Source organism: Heterodontus francisci, chromosome 19 (assembly GCF_036365525.1).
Source record: "Heterodontus francisci isolate sHetFra1 chromosome 19, sHetFra1.hap1, whole genome shotgun sequence".
Classification (NCBI taxonomy): domain Eukaryota; kingdom Metazoa; phylum Chordata; class Chondrichthyes; order Heterodontiformes; family Heterodontidae; genus Heterodontus; species Heterodontus francisci.
The window spans coordinates 36681926-36701584 of record NC_090389.1 but is presented as its reverse complement, the minus strand read 5'-3'; the positions used below and the strand labels follow the sequence as shown (position 1 = coordinate 36701584).

The following is a 19659-nucleotide window of genomic DNA, read 5'->3' as shown; positions in this document are numbered from 1 at the left end:
ACTTTAGTGGCATCTCAAAAATGGTTTCACACCTCTGCATCTCACAGGTCACCGATGTCCGTTTTGCCAGAGCTGGATAGTAAATCCACTGCACAGGTGGTAGGGAGAGTGGACACTTAGCACCCGGGTTTTGAACGAGGTTGACACCCCTCTGGCATCACTGAAGCAAGGCTGTCAAGGACAACTGGGCAGCCACTTGCCCAGAAGGAAGTTCCAGCTGGCAATGGGGACAAAACTGTCAGATTTTGTGCCCAGGCATGAAGGGCATTGGGTTTCACCTCCATTGCACCCATGTGGCCATCAAGACACCCAGTGACCAGTCAGTGAGCTCCATCAACGGAAGGGCTTCCACTCCCTCAACATCCAACTGGTCTGCAACCACAACAAGAGCTTCCTCCATGTGTGGGCTTGCGTTCCTGGCAGCTGCCATGACTACTTCATCCTTTTTCTTTTTTTTATTCGTTTCATGGATGTGGGCGTTGCTGGCAAGGTCAGCATTTGTTGCCCCCATCCCTAATTGCCCTTGTAAAGGTGGTGGTGAGCTGCCTTCTTGAACCGCTGCAGTCCATCTGGTGCAGGTAAACCCACAGTGTTGCTAGGAAGGGAGTTCCAGAATTTTGATCAGTGACAGTGAAGGAATGGCGATACGTTCCCATGCGTCTGCTGCCCTTGTCCTTCTAGGTGGAAGAGGTCGCGGGTTTGGAAGGTGCTGTCGAAGGAGGCATGGTGAATTGCTGCAGTGCATATTGTATATGGTACACACTGCTGACAGTGTGCATCAATGGTGGAGGCAGTGACCATTTAAGGTTGTGGACGGGGTGCCAATCAAGTGGGCTGCTTTGTCCTGGATGGTGTCGAGCATCTTGAGTATTGCTGGAGCTGCACTCATTCAGGCAAGTGGAGAGTATTCCATCACACTCCTGACGTACCTTGTAGATGGTGGACAGGCTTTGGGGAGTCAGGAGGTGAGTTATTTGCCACAGAATTCCTAGCCTCTGACCCGTTCTTGTAGCCACAATATTTATGTGACTGTTTCAGTTCAGTTTCTGGTCAATGGTAACCCCCAGGATGTTGATAGTGGGGATTCAGCAATTGTAATGCCATTGAATGTCAAGCAGAGATGGTTAGATTCTCTCTTATTGGAGATGGTCATTGCCTGGCACTTGTGTGGTGCGATTGTTACTTGCCCCTTATCAGCACAAGCCTCAATATTGTCCAGGTCTTGCTGCATATGGACGTGGACTGCTTCAGTATCTGAGGAGTTGTGAATGGTACTGAACCTTGCACAATCATCAGCGAACATTCCCACTTCTGACCTTATGATACAGCGAAGGTCATTGATGAAGCAATTGAAGATGGTTGGACCAAGTACACTTCCCTGAGGAACTCCTGCAGCAATATCCTGGGGTTGAGATGATTGGCCTCCAACAACCACAAGCATCTTCTTTTGTGCTAGGTATGACTCCAACCAAAGGAGAGTTTTCCACCTGATTCCCATTGACTTCAATTTGGCTGGGCTTCTTGATGCCACATTCGGTTAAATGCTGCCTTGATATCCTCCACCAGTCCAGGCTGCCTCAGATCTTCACTCCAACCCCCAAAGTGCGTGGATGGATCCGAGGGCACAAGGGAAATCCCTTGAAGAGATGGCCATTGACTCCTCTACAGGAACCCCAGACAGAGGTACAGAGGCGATACAACCAATGCCACCTGCTCAGCAGGACAACCATTGAGCAGGCCATCGCACTTCTGAAGGTGCCCTTCCAGCGGCTGGGCTGGTTGGGTGGTGCCCTCCTATACCCTCCTGCAAGGGCCTCAGTCACAGTCATTGTGGTGGTCTGTTGTGCTCTCCATAACATGGTCTTCCAGAGAGGAGCAGACCTTGAGGATGGCAAGACCCTGGAAGGAGATTGCTCATAGCGGGAGGAGCATGAGGTAAGAGAGGAGGAGGAATTGGAAGCAGAGGGAGATGACGCTGAAAACAGGCGAGCCTGTGCTGCACAACAAGCTAGCCTTCTCCTGCAACCCTCTGGGTAGAGGACCTCCTTCCTCTCCCTCACAGCCTCCAGCATTAGAACCAGGTTGGCATGGATGAGGTGAGGGGCTGCCCTGCCCCGGTACCAGGCCTCCAGCTCCCCTGTGACATCTCGTTTCCCTCTGGTGCAGTGGAAGGCTTTGGCACAAATCTCTGATCTCTCCCTCGGGACAACCAGCAGCTACAGTGATGGCTGCAGTGGGAAGTCTAAATGAGCCCCACACTTCATCTGACCAACCTCCATTCCCACCTCCACTGGCTCTAAGTGGACAGGAAACCCGTCTCCAGATCCAGTTAAGGGCTCACCCACATGAAAATCTGAGCTTTAATCAGTTTCCCACCGGAGCCGGGTCTCTGACCCGAAAACAAATCCAGCTCCTGTTTCTCGCCTCCATGGTGAAAATGCAGCCCAGCATGTCAGTCAAGTAATCTGTGGAGAACTCACAGGACTCTCACATGAATCATACAACTAATAACTGGAAATATAATTGTGTTTTTATTGTACTAATAATGCAAGGTATTGCAAAAAAGTCATTTTGCAGTCTAGTATAAAGTTTAATCTGGAGAAGAGGAGATTCTCTGGTTGGATATGTGAGGTTGGACAGCATTTCTTTGGGACAGTTTACTGTTTCTAACATAGAGATTGTTATCTTGAAGTATTCATTAGAATAATTTTAAACTGTTAGATTATCCACATATCCTCAACCAGTTTGATATTTTTATTTAGCAAACTAATAAATGAGTATAATAGTAAATGCTGGTAACTGCATTGAACATCCACCTGCTGCAAAACAGCAAATGGGAACATTTTGCCAACTGGAATGCAGTTCTATAAAATAACTAATCAAAACAGTAAAATGCTTCTTTGAAGTGTAATAACTAATCTTCATTTTTAATGCTCCTTTGCAAGTTATGGGTTACGACAGGCCTCCTGTTCCAGCTCAAACAGCCAAACAATTTGGGCCCCAGGTGTCCACAGCTGTTAACGATAGTGTCAGCAGGCGGCAGGAATGGAAATAACAATTTCTTCCAAACTCCAGAACAAAAATCCTCATTTTCCATAGAACAATTCCAAGCAGACACCCAGCTGACAACTAGTGAAAAAGTTGTTTCAATCTTCATCACATGAACTCAGATAATACTTCTGTAATGCAACAAAACAGTAAATGCTGACCTAAAAACAAGAAATGCTGGAACCACTCAGCAGGTCTGGCAGCATCTGTGAAAAGAGAAGCAGAGTTAACATTTCGGGTCAGTGACCCTTCTTCGGAACCCTTCAGTTTTATGGGTTGAGTCAGTTCCCTAGTCCAGCTCAGCTGAAACCCTGGTCGAAAGCAGACCATTTGTCCTTGGGATGCCTTCATTCTGCACCTTTCAAGACAAATTCCACATAATACAGAAAGAAGTCATTCTGTCTGGTGGAGATTGGGGGAGTGTTTAACTCTTGAACAGCTGATTGGCAGTGTGCACCTAGTTAGCCGACCTATGTTAAAATGACCCAATCCATTTCGAGGGGCGGGTCAAATTAACATAAATGTGGTGGGTTGTGGGCGCCAAATGGGCATCCCAGTGTAGCTGGCTGGCTCCAGATCAGCACATTATTAGATGACTGACAGGTCAACCTACTCAGGCAAAAGGTAGGTGTGGGAGGAGAGCCTGAGGTGGCTCATCACGCTGAGCACTCGCCTCAGCGACCCTGGCGAGTTGTTGACAGGTTGGAAACCACGTGCCCCGGCTGGGAAATCCAGAATTAAGGGTTAAAATAGTTCTTCTTAATTACTTACTTGACAGATGCAAGGGGGTTTCCCCGCTTGCCTTCAATGCCGCCCCTGTGAAACCCGGAAGCGGGCAGGATGATGTTGGGATCACGACCCGGCGTCACTTTTAGGGGGTGCAACTCCCTGCATACACACAACCCGCCCCCCCTACCTTGCCTGAGAAAATTCCCCTCTTGGTTTCAAACCCCCTCTGAATCTTTAGAAGTCACAGATTGCTACTAACACCAACACAAGGGAAATAGATAAAGAGTACTGAGTGTTCAATGCAGTGTCTCTGGTCCTGACCAATACATGATACCTCTCAGTAAGAAGAATAATGCACTGCTTTAGAAGGATAACAGAGTCAAACCATAGAATGCATGCTGTATTATTCTGCCGCTTTGATGGAGATTTAGGCTTTAGAACCAGAAATCCAACTATTGTTAAGTAAATGCACTTTGATCAAAGTTCTTGTTAGGTGGCAACTTCACAGTATAGAACATGCGTGTGAATTTCAGGCTTTAGTTTAGAAGAACCCAGTATTAAGTGACTGGATTTCTTCTTCAAACAATTACTTTGCAACTGGAAAAAGGCATGATTAAGAAGTTTTCAGACGATACAAAAATTGGTCATGTGGTTGATCGTGAGGCAGAAAGTTGCAGACTGCAGGAAGACAGGAGGCTGAGAGGAGATTTAATTGAGGTGTACAAAATTTTGAGGGGGCCTAGATAGAGTAGTTAGAAAGCACTTATTTCCCTTAGCAGAGAGGTCAATACCCAGGGGGAATAGATTTAAAGTAATTGGCAGAAGGATTAGACGGAAGTTTAGGAGCAATTTTTTTCACTCAGAGAGTGATGGGGGGAACTCCCTACCTGAAAGAGTGGTAGGGGCAGAAACCCTCATCGCATTTAAAAAATACTTGGACATGCACTTAAGTGTCATGACCTACGTGGCTACGGACCAAGGGCTGGAGAGTGGGATTAGGATGGATAGCCCTATTTTGGCACAAACGTAATGGGGGGAATTTTATGTTCTCCCCCACGGTGGATTTGGAGGTGGGGAGAGCATATAATTGGGTGGGATGTGGCGGGGGGGACCAAAATGAAGTCTAGGGTGACAAGACCTGTGAATAGTTAAGGGCCTTATCCCGCCACCACCACAATTAACCTGTGGCGGGCAGGTCTATCACCGCACAGGAAGCACGGTAAGAAAAACTGTGTGGGCTGCTTGCCAGCTCCGAGGGTGGTGGGGGGGGGTCTCTCGTTAAAAGATACAGTACCTGAATGAGGGATCTGGCATTGGGAAGGGGGAAGGGCCCGCTGTGAGCCACACCCCTGCCCTTGCTACTGAACCACCCATACCCCCCTCCCCCGCAAGACCCCTCCCACCCTGACCTATATGTGGCCTGGGTCCTGCGCCGCTCCTGGGCCTCGGATAGTTGCTCCATCAGCAACAGCCACTGCGGTGCTCAATTACAGAGCTGCCAGCCTCTGATTGGCTGGCAGCTCTCAGAGGGCAGGACTTCCACGCCAGGGTCCTTGATCCCATGGAAGGCTCGCCGCTATCCACTTAAGTGCCTAATTGGCACTAGATTTGGTGGGCCTCCCACAGAAGAGGCGACGCGGGGTTCTCGCCGTTGTTTTTTCTGGACATCGAGACTCCCATCGTCCGGATAAAATCCCAGCCGATGGGTGGAATGGCCTCCTCCTGAGTCATAAATTTTCTATGTTTATGATATCTGGAATATGACATTCGCACACGAGTTAACTGTTTTTAGTGTATTGATTAAGCATAGTCAGACATTGCTCATAGACGTTTGGATGATACATTGTTCTTTAGGATAAGACTATCATATTGTGTTTTGTGTAACACTCAATATATTATTCCATTACTAAGGCCAATCTGCATCCCTTTGAGGTTCAAATTTGCTAAGTAAACAAAATTTCAAGTCACAGTTTAATTGTTTGGTGAAGGAATTATGCACAACGTGGTAAATTAAAGTTTAATTGCTCTTCAACCTTCAACTTAGGACCTAGACAAATATCTGGCTTTCTTTCTTGCTTTTCTAAAAAAAAGTGAAGAACTTCCAACTGTATAGCATGTGACCTCAGAATGTTTCAAGGCATTTCACAGCCAACAAAGTACATGCAGAGATTGTATATAAAAAACAGAATATTGACATGTTTGATACTGTATCTTCTACTGGTGAGGGAGTGCCAAATTTTCAATTTTTCAGTGGAATCAGAGTGCTCTTCCTGGACCCACAAAAAGACAACCCACTGCTCCTGAGATCACCTTCTCTCAGACCCAACCTGCTGACCAGGTCAATGAAGGATTCAGCCAATTTCCCGCCCTCCCCGACCAGCGAACCGCAGCAGTGGGTGCCAATTTGGTGCAGTTGGCACTTAAATGAGGCCCAAAGCTGAATTTGGCCCGGGCCTCAAGCTGACATGGAGTGCCAAGGGGTGCTATCGCTCTGCTGATTTCAATGAATAGTACAACACAGAAGGAGCCATTTGGCCCATTATGGCTGTGCTGGCTCATTGGTAGAGCTGTCCAATTAATGCCACTCCCCTGCTCTTTCCTCATAACCCTGTAAAAGTTTTCCCTTCAAGTATTTATCCAATTCTCTTTTTACTGTTACTATTGAATCTGCTTCCACCACCCTTTTGCACTTGTTTTTGGCACACGTCGAATTTCTCAGCATGTAACCTTTGAAAGAGTGCTTTGATCTTTTTCTTGTATTTTTACTCCCGTGCAAAAAAAGTGTGAATTAATGAAAACTGATCTTCTGCTACAGTGAAAAATTTCAACAAAATTGTTTCTTTCAAAGACCTACATTTTTCTAACTGTTTTGAGGTTTCTTATTAAAGGTAAGTTCTCCATACAATCATCAGCTTGTGGTCTTTTAATACAAGTTATCCAGTGAGATTAGTAAAAAGCCTGCAAAATTGAAACTAATCTTTCAAAGAAATACATACTGGGGTTTCAAGCAATAGCTGTAAAATAAACTGAGAAAATTAGAACATAAATTATTGTCCAAGTGTAATAAAATCTAATACAATGAAATACCTTCAGGGATCTCAAAATAATTGATAGTTTTCCTACTAACCCATACTGATGGTGGTTTAACCTGATTTAAATGAGTTAGAGATAGCAATTAAAACAGCACTGCCTCCAGACCAGCAAACTACTGTCTTAATTTGTGCTCTTTTATACATAATTATACATAAACTAACAGGGCACTTGCTTCACAATTTGACTTAATTTTGCACATTAGAGAAAATGGAAAATATTATTTTGCTCCTTATTCATTTATTGTAATAATAATAAACATACACTTACTCTTCAGACAAAAGGTATTGTTCCAGTACCACAACAGGTGGCGTAGGTGGTCTTATTTTAGCCAGTGCCATGATGTGTTCAAAGGTGATGTCTGTCTGCGTGCCCATATCTACCAGCTGACACTCATGGGATGGGTTAAGAATTTTTGTGCGTGGAGTTCTTCGCAACACTTGTACTACAATGGGTTCTTTGGCCGTTCTAAATGCTTCAACTGCCTGCTCATGGGTGGCTCTGGATAAATCCTTACCATTAACCTGTCAAATAAAATTTGAAAACCATGAGGATATAATAAAATCCTTTCTGTAACAAGAACATACATGCATGATTCTAGCCAGACAATTACTGTTACGAATAGGGACACTCACATTGTATATTCTATGCATATGCATTGTGAAAAGATATAACTTGTGGTTCAAAAAATCTGTATTACAGTTGGACAAGCACAATAATGTGACACGTTACTAGCAAAAACAATTTTCATCAACATTTTTGATTTTACACGTTGCAGTGAAGTGCCTTCCATCCATACCAAGAAATCAAACATAATAATAAATCATTTTATGCAGAATATTGAACATGAGTAGTAAATCATGGCAAGCTGCACCTTAAACTTAGAAGGCAAATGTACATTAATAACAGTGGACCGACAAATTAACAATTATAACTCTGGACCTGAATCGTCATTTCAGATTGTAAAGTGAGATTTTTTTAAACCAATGCAACAAACAATTGGATTAATATGAGGGTTCTCACTTTTTTTTAAAAGTCATATTGGAGAAGCTTCTGTGCTATCATAGAATTATACAGCACAGGACACGGTCTTTCAGCTCAACGTGCCTTTGCCAGCTCTTTGGTAGGGATATCCAATCAATCCAAACCCCTGCTCTTTCCTCATAGTGCTGTAACTTCTTTCCATTGAAGTATTTATCCAGTTCTCTTTCGAACATTACAACTGAATCTGATTCCACCACCCTTTCAGGAAGTGCATTCCAGATCACAACAACATGCTAAGTAAAAAAAAAAATGCTTCTTCACGTCACCTCTGGTTCATTTGCCAATTATCTTAAATCTGTGTCCTCTGGTTACTGGCCCTTCTGTCACTGGAAACAGTTTCTCCTTATTTACTCTATTAAAACCATTCATGATTTTGAAACCACAATCAAATCTCCTCTTAACCTTCTCTGCTCTAATGAGAACAACTCTAACTAAAGAAGCTGTTTACTCTCTTCACATAGCTGAAGTCCCTCATCCCTGGTACCATTCTACTAAATTTCTTCTGCACCTTCTTCAGGCCTTGGCATCCTTCCTAAATTGTGGCACCTAAAAGTGAACACAATACTATAGCTGAGGCCTAACCAGTGTGTTATAAAGATGTAGCATAACTTCCTTGCTATTGTATTCTATTCCTCCATTAATAAAGCCAATGATCCTATATGCTTTTTTAACAGCCTTCTCAATTTGTCCTGCCAGCTTCAAAGATTTGTCTACATATGCCCCAGGTCTTTTTGTTCCTGTACCCCCTTTAAATTTTACCCTTTTGCTCATATTGCCTCTCCTTGTTCTGCTACCAAAATGTATTACTTCACACTTCTCTGCATTAAATTTTATCTGCCAGATGCCTGCTTATTTCACCAGCCTATTTCCTCCTGAAGTCTGTTACTATCCTCCTCACAGTTTATTACATTTCTGATTTTCATATCATCTACAATCATTGAAATCATGCCCTGTATAACCAAGTCGAGGCCACTAACATTGATCCCTGGGGAACAGAACTCCAGTCTCAAAAACAACGGTTCAACACTATTTCCTGCTTTCTGTCTCTTCGCCAATTTTGTATCCATGCTATCACAATCCCTTTAATCCCATAGGCTTTAATTTTGCTAACAAGTCTATGTACTACTGTGTCAAACGCCTTTTGAAAGTCCATATAAACAGCATCAACTGCACTACCATCATCAACCCTTTCTGTTACTTCAATAAAGCACTTGATCAAGTTAATCCAACACGATTTGCCTTGAACAAATATGTTACTGATTTCATAAACACTCTCAACACATTTCTCTCCCCAGATCCCCTATCCATCCAAAAGATCTACATTGCATCTTAGCCAATTTAAGTCAGTGTTGCCATAAGATAGGTTTGACTGAAGGCCCTTCATCCACACCACCCCCATAAACCCCCCCTTTTTACTTTTTTAATTCATCCTTCTAGAATACAAATTTATTACAGTATCTAGCTATTTCTTTCAATGAGTTGCGATTCTTAGCCTTAACCAAATTTCCTGATAACTCATTCCAGCCTCCAGGGATCATCGTCCAAGTAATGAAATAGTTCCTGACATCTGTCCTGAATTTTCATTAACAACCACTGAATTTGTTTTTCAGTTGTACTCTGAAGCTCTGTCCATTATATAATGTTTAAGTACAGCCTTAACCATCATTTGAACATGGTCATTAAAACACACAGTACGCTATGGTAAACCTCTGGCTTCCTGTTGAGGATTCTCAGTACTAATTCTACAAGTACTTCTGTACTTGTAACAATTCTCACAAATTCATGAGATATTAGTCCTCTGGCTGCACTGCGATAAGTCATTCAATATAACAAAAGAGAGAAAATAAATCACTCTTAATGAACCAGAACGATTTTTATGGAGTTTTTGATACCAGTAGCTTTGTTTAGTTGAATGTGCACAACATTACCAAAGTACATGACCTTTCATCTAATCCACAGTTAATTAATTAGCGTGCAGTTGCTCTTTAAAGATAATTTGAAAGGTGTGAAATGAACCCTCAATGAAATTTTCAAATCTCAATCTTACCTTTTTGAAAGATACTTCTAAAAATGGTTCTAACTCACCAGTTCAACTACAAATTCCCAAATACATTCCATGTGTTTTGGAAATTTAATTGTGACCTTTTAAAGTCAGCTGTCAAGAATCTCATAAGGATAACCAAGTAAATGTCTAGCCCAAATATCTAATACATTATGGAGGGTCACTGACAAACACACAACACTATTTCACCTATTGCTCAGCAAGTCTGTTTTCAAAGGATTTTTGTGTCAATTAGTCAATCTAAACTGCTCTTAACAAGACCAAGTAGTTAATTTAATTTTTGTTCCTATTTTAAAATAAAAACAAACCTTGTAGTATTTGAAGTGACAGTAACTGAAGTTGTGACAGTGGCATCGTCATAAATGAACAATCAGAGCTGATTCATTAACCGGTTTTGAGATGTTACACCAAGAGATGATCATAGGCTGGAATTCGTAACTTAACAGCGCAACTGCTTTCTTGGATTTCTTAATCTACTCCAGTTAAACATTAAGACGCTCCTTAAAACTACATCTTTGACCAAGTTTTTGGCTATCTGGCCTCGTATCTCCTTCGGTAGCTTGGGGTGTCATATTTTGTTTGTAAAGCACCTTGGGATGTTTTATTGGTCCAGATTTTGCAGTCAGCAGCGAAGCAGCGGCATTCGCCACTGCCTGCACTGAGAAATACGAACTTACCTGGTTTGTTGGCAGCAGCATGGTCCACCGGTGAAATGATCTGTGAGATCCAGCAGCGAGGCACATTCCTGGTGAAGCCAAAGTGTTTCCAGGAAACAAGTACTGAATATGTAATGTAAGAGCTTTGTACCATGAAACTTTTTGTCATTTAATGTCTCCTGCCCGCCACCCTATCACAGACCTTCCTTTATTTTCTTCTCCCCCCTTGCACTTGCTCAAAACCTATTACATTTCTAATCTTTGCCAGTTCTGATGAAAGGTTATCGACCTGAAACATTAACTCTGCTTTTCTCTCCACAGAAACTGCATGACCTGCTGAGTATTTCCAGCATTTTCCCTTTTTGTACTAAATTTATAATCCTTCGATTTGGAATCTACTTAAGACTTTATTGTCCAAATTGGATGGCTTGTTCTCAAATATAAGTAAATCAAGTGACCATTCAGACTGACTTAAATAATGCAACCTCCTCGTTCATTATACATAGCTCTTTATATTCTTCATAGTATCACCGAACCGTATTTATCTTCTCCTCGGATTAAAAATATTGCACCTTTAAGACAGGGAGAAAAGCTTTTGAATTTCTGAGGCACAATGTGCCAGCTACATTTTGTTACCTAGGTGACAGCAGGAGAGTGGAGAGGTCACATGGTATAATGTTTCACATTGACTGTATAAAAACTGGCTGAAACCAGTTTTGAGAGACTCTCCCAGCATGCGTGCTATTGAAGAGCTATCTATTTTTCTCAGCAAAAATTCTACAAGGAGCTACAAGCCAAGCTAATTGTCTATGGAGGAAAAAAACCCTTTTTTTTTGAAGAGACCATTTGTATTGCTGAAGGTAGAAAAACTCATTTTCTTTACATCCAAGCCAGGCAGTATTTGCTTCAAGATTGAATCTCTCTTGACTGATTGTGTTTGCTGGAATTTGAAGTAAGGTTTCGACTGAGAGACTGTCAGTTTTTAAAATTCAAGTCGACCTATTGCTGTGCTCATTGTTTAAAGATCTGTTAGATGCCTGCTGCAGCTGGAGAGTTTGAATGCCTATCAAGAACAGACTGTTTCATCAAATCCGTGTGAAGACTTTGAGAGGCATTTGATTATTTTCACATCAGAATACCTCATTCATCTGGAACGTAACCCATAATGACCTACTTATTTATTTATTCTTAAGAAACAGATAATTTTTAAAAACACCACTTTTAAAATTGGTTGCCTGTTTTGAATGTATGTGTGTGAATGGGGGAGTTAGGTTAAAATAAAAAGTTATAAGGCCTTCAAGACATAGGTTTATCTTAATAGTGTTTAAGATTTAGTTTTTTTTAATAGTTAATTGGTTGTTGTCTAAAGATACCTGGTTTGGTCTGTTTTATACTATGGGTTACTAGAGTGTTTAATTTGGCTGTTTGGGTGGGAAAACTTTAATAATATGCTGCAGAGTGATGGGACTGAATTGACAGTGCATTGCTCCCACCTCAGTTGTAACAATAGTTATTTGCTGAACTGAGCAAGGAGTTTCCATAGTAATATCTCCAGTGCTACGCTAACCAATAATCCCTTTGTCCTGACTGAAAATGTAAAATGGTTTCTGTGAAATCAATTCTCCTGCCTTAGGATGAACACCATTTCGACATTAGTTATGATTGCTTTAATACTGGAATACCAAAACTTTGAAGTTTAAATACTCATGCATACTTTCAAGTAGACTATTCTTTCAGAGCTATTCTATTTTTATCTGATCTCTACTTAGGTATGAGCTCTTTTCTTTTCTTTTGGGCCTCCTTATCTCGAGAGACAATGGATACGCGCCTGGAGGTGGTCAGTGGTTTGTGAAGCAGCGCCTGGAGTGGCTATAAAGGCCAATTCTGGAGTGACAGGCTCTTCCACAGGTGCTGCAGAGAAATTTGTTTGTTGGGGCTGTTGCACAGTTGGCTCTCCCCTTGCGCCTCTGTCTTTTTTCCTGCCAACTACTAAGTCTCTTCGACTCGCCGCAATTTAGCCCTGTCTTTATGGCTGCCCGCCAGCTCTGGCGAATGCTGGCAACTGACTCCCACGACTTGTGATCAATGTCACATGATTTCATGTCGCGTTTGCAGACGTCTTTATAACGGAGACATGGACGGCCGGTGGGTCTGATACCAGTGGCGAGCTCGCTGTACAATGTGTCTTTGGGGATCCTGCCATCTTCCATGCGGCTCACATGGCCAAGCCATCTCAAGCGCCGCTGACTCAGTAGTGTGTATAAGCTGGGGATGTTGGCCGCTTCAAGGACTTCTGTGTTGGAGATATAGTCCTGCCACCTGATGCCAAGTATTCTCCGAAGGCAGCGAAGATGGAATGAATTGAGACGTCGCTCTTGGCTGGCATACGTTGTCCAGGCCTCGCTGCCGTAGAGCAAGGTACTGAGGACACAGGCCTGATACACTCGGACTTTTGTGTTCCGTGTCAGTGCGCCATTTTCCCACACTCTCTTGGCCAGTCTGAACATAGCAGTGGAAGCCTTACCCATGCGCTTGTTGATTTCTGCATCTAGAGACAGGTTACTGGTGATAGTTGAGCCTAGGTAGGTGAACTCTTGAACCACTTCCAGAGCGTGGTCGCCAATATTGATGGATGGAGCATTTCTGACATCCTGCCCCATGATGTTCGTTTTCTTGAGGCTGATGGTTAGGCCAAATTCATTGCAGGCAGACGCAAACCTGTCGATGAGACTCTGCAGGCATTCTTCAGTGTGAGATGTTAAAGCAGCATCGTCAGCAAAGAGGAGTTCTCTGATGAGGACTTTCCGTACTTTGGACTTCGCTCTTAGACGGGCAAGGTTGAACAACCTGCCCCCTGATCTTGTGTGGAGGAAAATTCCTTCTTCAGAGGATTTGAACGCATGTGAAAGCAGCAGGGAGAAGAAAATCCCAAAAAGTGTGGGTGCGAGAACACAGCCCTGTTTCACACCACTCAGGATAGGAAAGGGCTCTGATGAGGAGCCACCATGTTGAATTGTGCCTTTCATATTGTCATGGAATGAGGTGATGATACTTAGTAGCTTTGGTGGACATCCGATCTTTTCTAGTAGTCTGAAGAGACCACGTCTGCTGACGAGGTCAAAGGCTTTGGTGAGATCAATGAAAGCAATGTAGAGGGGCATCTGTTGTTCACGGCATTTCTCCTGTATCTGACGAAGGGAGAACAGCATGTCAATAGTCGATCTCTCTGCACGAAAGCCACACTGTGCCTCAGGGTAGACGCGCTCGGCCAGCTTCTGGAGCCTGTTCAGAGCGACTCGAGCAAAGACTTTCCCCACTATGCTGAGCAGGGAGATTCCACGGTAGTTGTTGCAGTCACCGCGGTCACCTTTGTTTTTATAGAGGGTGATGATGTTGGCATCGCGCATGTCCTGGGGTACTGCTCCCTCGTCCCAGCACAGGCATAGCAGTTCATGTAGTGCTGAGAGTATAGCAGGCTTGGCACTCTTGATTATTTCAGGGGTAATGCTGTCCTTTCCAGGGGCTTTTCCGCTGGCTAGGGAATCAATGGCATCACTGAGTTCCGATTTGGTTGGCTGTATGTCCAGCTCATCCATGACTGGTAGAGGCTGGGCTGCATTGAGGGCAGTCTCAGTGACAGCATTCTCCCTGGAGTACAGTTCTAGGTAGTGCTCAACCCAGCGGTCCATCTGTTTGCGTTGGTCAGTGATTATGTCCCCCGATTTAGATTTGAGGGGGGTGATCTTCTTGATGGTTGGCCCAAGAGCTCTCTTCATGCCATCATACATTCCTCTGATGTTTCCGGTGTCTGAGGCCAGCTGAATATGACTGCATAGGTGTTGCCAGTAGTCGTTTGCGCAACGCCTAGCTGTTCTTTGTGCAGTACTTCTGGCTGCTTTAAGTGCTGCGGATGTTAAATCGCTGGGGGCTTTCTTGTAGTTCAAAAGTGCAATGCGCTTAGCGGCTATGACAGGTTCCAGCTCTTCATTATGAGATTGAAACCAGTCTGCATTTCTCTTCGCACTTTTGCCGTAGGTGGTCAAAGCTGACTCATAGATGGCGTCTCTGATGTGGGCCCACTTGGTCTCAGCATCCCCTGTGGGAGTGTTTTGAAGGGCTGTTACAAGTGAATTTAGAAATTTTTGTAACAGCTGTGGGTGAGAAATTCTGCTCGTGTTGATGCGCGGGTGGCCCTTCTGCTTGGAATGATGCAACTTCTTTGGTCTGAGTCTAACCTTGCTGCACACCAGGGAGTGGTCGGTGTCGCAGTCCGCACTGTGGAAGCTGCGTGTGATTTGAACACTGTTTAAGGCGGCTCGCCTTGTGACAATGAGGTCTAGCTGGTGCCAACGACGTGATCTTGGGTGCCTCCATGAAACCTGGTGACAGGGTTTAGTGTGAAAGAACGAGTTGGTGATGCAGAGGTTATGATAGGTACACAACTCAAGCAGTCTCTGCCCGTTCTCATTCATCCTTCCAACGCCATAGCGCCCAAGGCAGGAGGGCCATGAGTCATGGTCGGCCCCAACCCTGGCATTAAAGTCCCCCAGCAGGAATAGGTGTTCGGTGTTGGGGATGCTGCTAATGATGTTATGGAGTTGTTCATAGAACTGGTCTTTAGCTTCAGGTGCGGAACAGAGTGTTGGAGCATAGATGCTGAGTAGGTGTACTGGACCAGAGGTGGTGAGCAGTCGGATGGACAGTATGCGTTCCGAGCCATTTGAGGGAGGCTCTATCATGCTGAGCAAGGAGTTTCTGATGGCGAAGCCCACTCCATGCTGTCTTGGTTCTTCAGGATCCCTGCCCTGCCAGAAGAAGGTGTAGTCTTGCTCTGCTAGAGAGCCACTCGCGGGGAGGCGAGTCTCCTGAAGTGCTGCAATGTCCACATTGAGTCTACTGAGCTCGTTGTTAATGATGGCGGTCTTCCGAGAATCGTTGATTTGTGTAAGGTCTTCCGACAGGCCAGGACACATAGTTCTGACGTTCCAGCTTGCAAAGCGAAGGGCTGGTACCTTCTTTCCTTTTTTCATGTTGTTTGGTGCGGTGTATCAGTCCACCTTTCGGGCAATGACCCTGAGCTCCAAGCACCCATTGAAGCAGGCAGACTGTGGCGGGACAGAACCTTATTGACCGGGGGCTGCCCGGTTTGAGGCGGGCGGTAGCTGTCCAGTGAGGTGCAATGACCTCTCCCACCGACAAAGGCAACCCGTGGCGCCCAGTTTCTACGCCAATTTATCTGGACTTATAACCCGTAACTGCTGCCTTCCGTGTTGTTTCAGTCGCTGTGAGGCAACTATGGAGTGACCTCTCCATGGCGCATGCCTGGGCAAATTTATGGAGGTTGAGAGTTGCCCAGTCGTCAAAACCCCCCTCTCGGCCTTTCTGGTGGGGTCCAAAGGAGTGCAGGACACGACGTTTGGCACCAGTATGGCTGCAGGAACTGCCGGAAACATGCCAAAGGTGACACATGACCGCCTACGGGGTTCCGCTCCGGATTTTCTGTTAGGGTTTACTCCCTTAGCCTTGGTCTCTCCCGAGACGCCCACAAGGCAGTGGGGTTGTTGGGGCCCCTACACAGGTGTAGGATGGTGCCGGTGGGAGGAGGGGATAGGTATGAGTAATACACTGAATATCAATGCTTTATTTGCCAGTAATTTTAAAGTTCATATTTCATGCAAAGAACTTGCCAATCATGATCAGAAAACATCCTAAAAATCAACAGGACTGAACAGGTGTAAAAATGAAGCTTATTTCAGTACCATGGTGAAAGAAGGCAGTGGAAAAACACAAGTGTTTTGTTTATTTTTGTTTCAATGTCCTTTATTAAGTTCACAGTAAACAGCCTTAGAATCATAGAAAGTTTACGGCACAGAAAAAGGCCATTTGGCCCATCATGTCTGCGCTGGCCAAAAAATGAGCCACTCAGTCTAATCCCCACCTTCCAGCATTTGGTCCATAGCCCTGCAGGTGAGGTACACATCCATACACCTTTGAAATGAGTTGAGGGTTTCTGCCTCTACTACCCCTTCAGGTAGTGAGTTCCAGAACCCCACCACCCTCTGGGTGAAATTTTTTTTCCTCATCTCCCCTCTAATCTTTCTACCAATCACTTTAAATCTATGCCTCCTAGTCACTGATATCTCTGCTAATGTGGCCATTTTGGGCCAATTCGCAGTTTCGATGTTAAACTGGTTGCTATCAAGGACGGTGACATCGCTGAATGACTGTAGTCCCATTCTCCACTGATAATACAAGCTTAAATTACATTAACACCAAATTAAAGTTGTAATATTAATCTTGTTTCAATGGCCAGTACTTTATGCTGGCGGTGGGGGTCTCAACGTCCAGAAAAAGCGCTGCCGAGAACCCCGCGCCGCCTGTTCTGTGGGAGGCCCACTGAATCTACTGCTAATTAGGCACTTAAGTGGACAATGGTGGGTTTTCTATGGGATCAAGGACCCCAGTGATGGAAGTCCCGCCCTCGGAGAACTGCCTGCCAATCAGAGGCCAGCAGCTCTTTCACTGAGCCGCGCCACCACAGAGGCGGTGGCTGCTGCCAGTGAAGCACCCACCTTAGGCCTAGGAGCGTCGCTGGATCAAGGCCACAGGCAGGCCAGGGCAGGAGGGGTCTCGCAGGGTGGGTGCCGTGGGGGCAGAGGGTGTGGGGGGTGTCGGTAGCAATGGCAGAGAGGTGGCTCTCAGTGGACTATCCCTTCCCAATGCCGGGTCCCTCATTCAGGCACAAAGTACCTTTTAACGAGGGAGCCACACCCCCACCCTCTGGAGCCGGAAAGCAGCTCACACGGTTTTCCATACCCTACTTCCTGTGCGGTTAATTGTGCAGCTAGGGGCTCAATTGGCGGTGGGATGGGAAGGCCGTTCACAGGCCTTCCCGCCCGGACTTAATTTTGGAGGAGGTAGGAAGGTGTGTGGTCCCTCCGTCACCATCCCACCTGATTTTATGCTCTTCCCGCCTCCAATCCCACCATAGGGTGGGGGGGAGGCAGCATAAAATTCCCCCCAACGTTTTATTAAACTGCAGTATTTTTAAAAGACTTTCAAAAAAATCCAAATTACCATTGCAGTAGATACGTGCACTACAATTAAAATATCAAAGGAAATGTATATGTTTAGTTTCCGACAACAAAATACACATTTATTCTCAAAACAAGTCCACATTTAAAAATGAACAAGTAACGACATTACTTCAAAGTTACCAAGGGCCCCTGTCCTTTGTTCTGTAAATATCCATCCCACCTGATATTATTATATTATTTTAAAGACAATTCAAATCCCCAGTTGGACAGGCTGATTGTGATTTTTAAATGGTGGTGTCTCTCCATAAACTTTCTAGTCATGATTTAGATGGTTAAAGATTTATTAGTCTCACAGCACTATTACATCGCAGCAAGCTCTTGGTGTAGGATTTCTTTTTGGCTCCTGTGTGAACACTTGTTTTGCAGCACTGACAGGGATAATTAATGACAACTCCTGTTTCCAGTAGTAAATGACAGAAATTACTAGATTTCTGGGCTAAGTCGGGGCCACCGGACTAGCCAATGGGGTCAGGGCAGCTTGCAAATGGTAAATTCCTTGTAAGAGACTGAGAAACTGGGACAGAGAAACTGAGAGACTTAGAAAGCTTAACCACTGAGACAGAGGAACAATGGGGTGAGAGACTGAGAGAGAAGGAAACAGATATAGAGGGCGTGATTTTCAATCCGGGAACGGGAACCCGACCCCTGGAAAATTTCTGGGTCCCGATCCTGCGGTGACGCTATTGTCATTTGCCGATAGCCTAATTGGGCCAAAGGCAAGCTTGGCTCCCAATTAGTGGCACCGAGCTCTGCCAGGAGCCGGGATGTGCTTGCTCAGGACGATCCTCAAAGATAGATGGCAGCCATGGTGGGGCCTGCTGCTGCCTTGCAGAATAGAGGAGAACGTTGAAGGGCCAGCAGTCGCACTGCGCAGAGAAGTGGCCAAACGGCTGACAAAAAGGTACTGGACCCAATCTGAGTCACAAACCCTCCATGCCAAAACTTTTTCCATCAGAGAAAACATTGCTTGATAGCTCCCTGCATTGCACCTAACAGCTGTGCACTAACGTGCACCAGACTGTTCAGGTTTGGCGATCTGCAATTTGAAATTCGCCTTCTGGCCCTCCCCAGCCTGTTAACAAGCTCCTCAAGGAGCTGAACATGAAGTTAATTGGAGACGAGCAGGTTCCCAGCGACCCCACCGCCCCACTCTGTGCTCACTTTGAAAACAGCAGTGCGTCCACGAGGTTTCGGGACACTGACACAACATCTGGGAGCGCTATTTTCAAAGCTCCCATAGGTGATGAAAAATCCCGGCCAGAGAGAGACAGAAAGGAAGACATAGAGATGAGATAGAGGAGAGACACTGAGACAGATACAAAGAGGGAGAGAAACTGGGGCAGAGATCCTTGTCACTGAGAGAAAGCAACAGAGAGAATCTGAGAGACAGATAACAGATCCAGAAAGAGAAACACAGGGCTGAATTTTATGTGCGACAAAGAATACAGCAGCCCGCCACACGGGCTGCACGTTGTGGAGCCGTTGCAATCTTCTGTGCAGTGGCTCATTTAAATAGCCAGGGCAGGTCACCACTCCTGATCATGTGGAGGGTGCGGGCTATCCATCCCTGGCAAAAGCATCAGCTACCTGTGTGCAGGCGCTGACACCATTTTTAGAGGGCTGTTAGCCCTACTGGGACATTTAAATATTTAAAGGGAAATGGAATTAAATTAAATAAATACATCTCTTTTGTCCCTCTCCCACCCCCCCCATAACAATTAAATTATTTTCCCTTCCCCCCACTAAAACACCTTTACCATCTGACCTTCCCCCTCCCAAATTTTCAATACAACCCTACCCACCATGCCCTCCACCCATGACATTAATTTGACCCCGTTCTTCCCCCAACCTCCACCCCCCCCCCCCACCGCACTGATAAACGTACCTTCCCCCCTCCCCACAAGTATTCCACCTCGTTTCCCTGAACAGGGAT

General features: G+C 45.0%; 1 protein-coding gene across 2 annotated transcripts in view; it reads right to left on the bottom strand.

Moving 5' to 3' along the window:
- pdzrn3b (PDZ domain containing RING finger 3b) overlaps positions 1–19659 on the bottom strand; it is a 408275-nt gene that overhangs the window by 57725 nt on the left and 330891 nt on the right. For both annotated transcript variants that reach the window (XM_068051497.1, XM_068051498.1), the window contains exon 4: positions 7138–7391. In XM_068051497.1, the coding sequence (XP_067907598.1) occupies positions 7138–7391 (254 nt within the window). The remainder of the gene's footprint in view (positions 1–7137; positions 7392–19659) is intronic.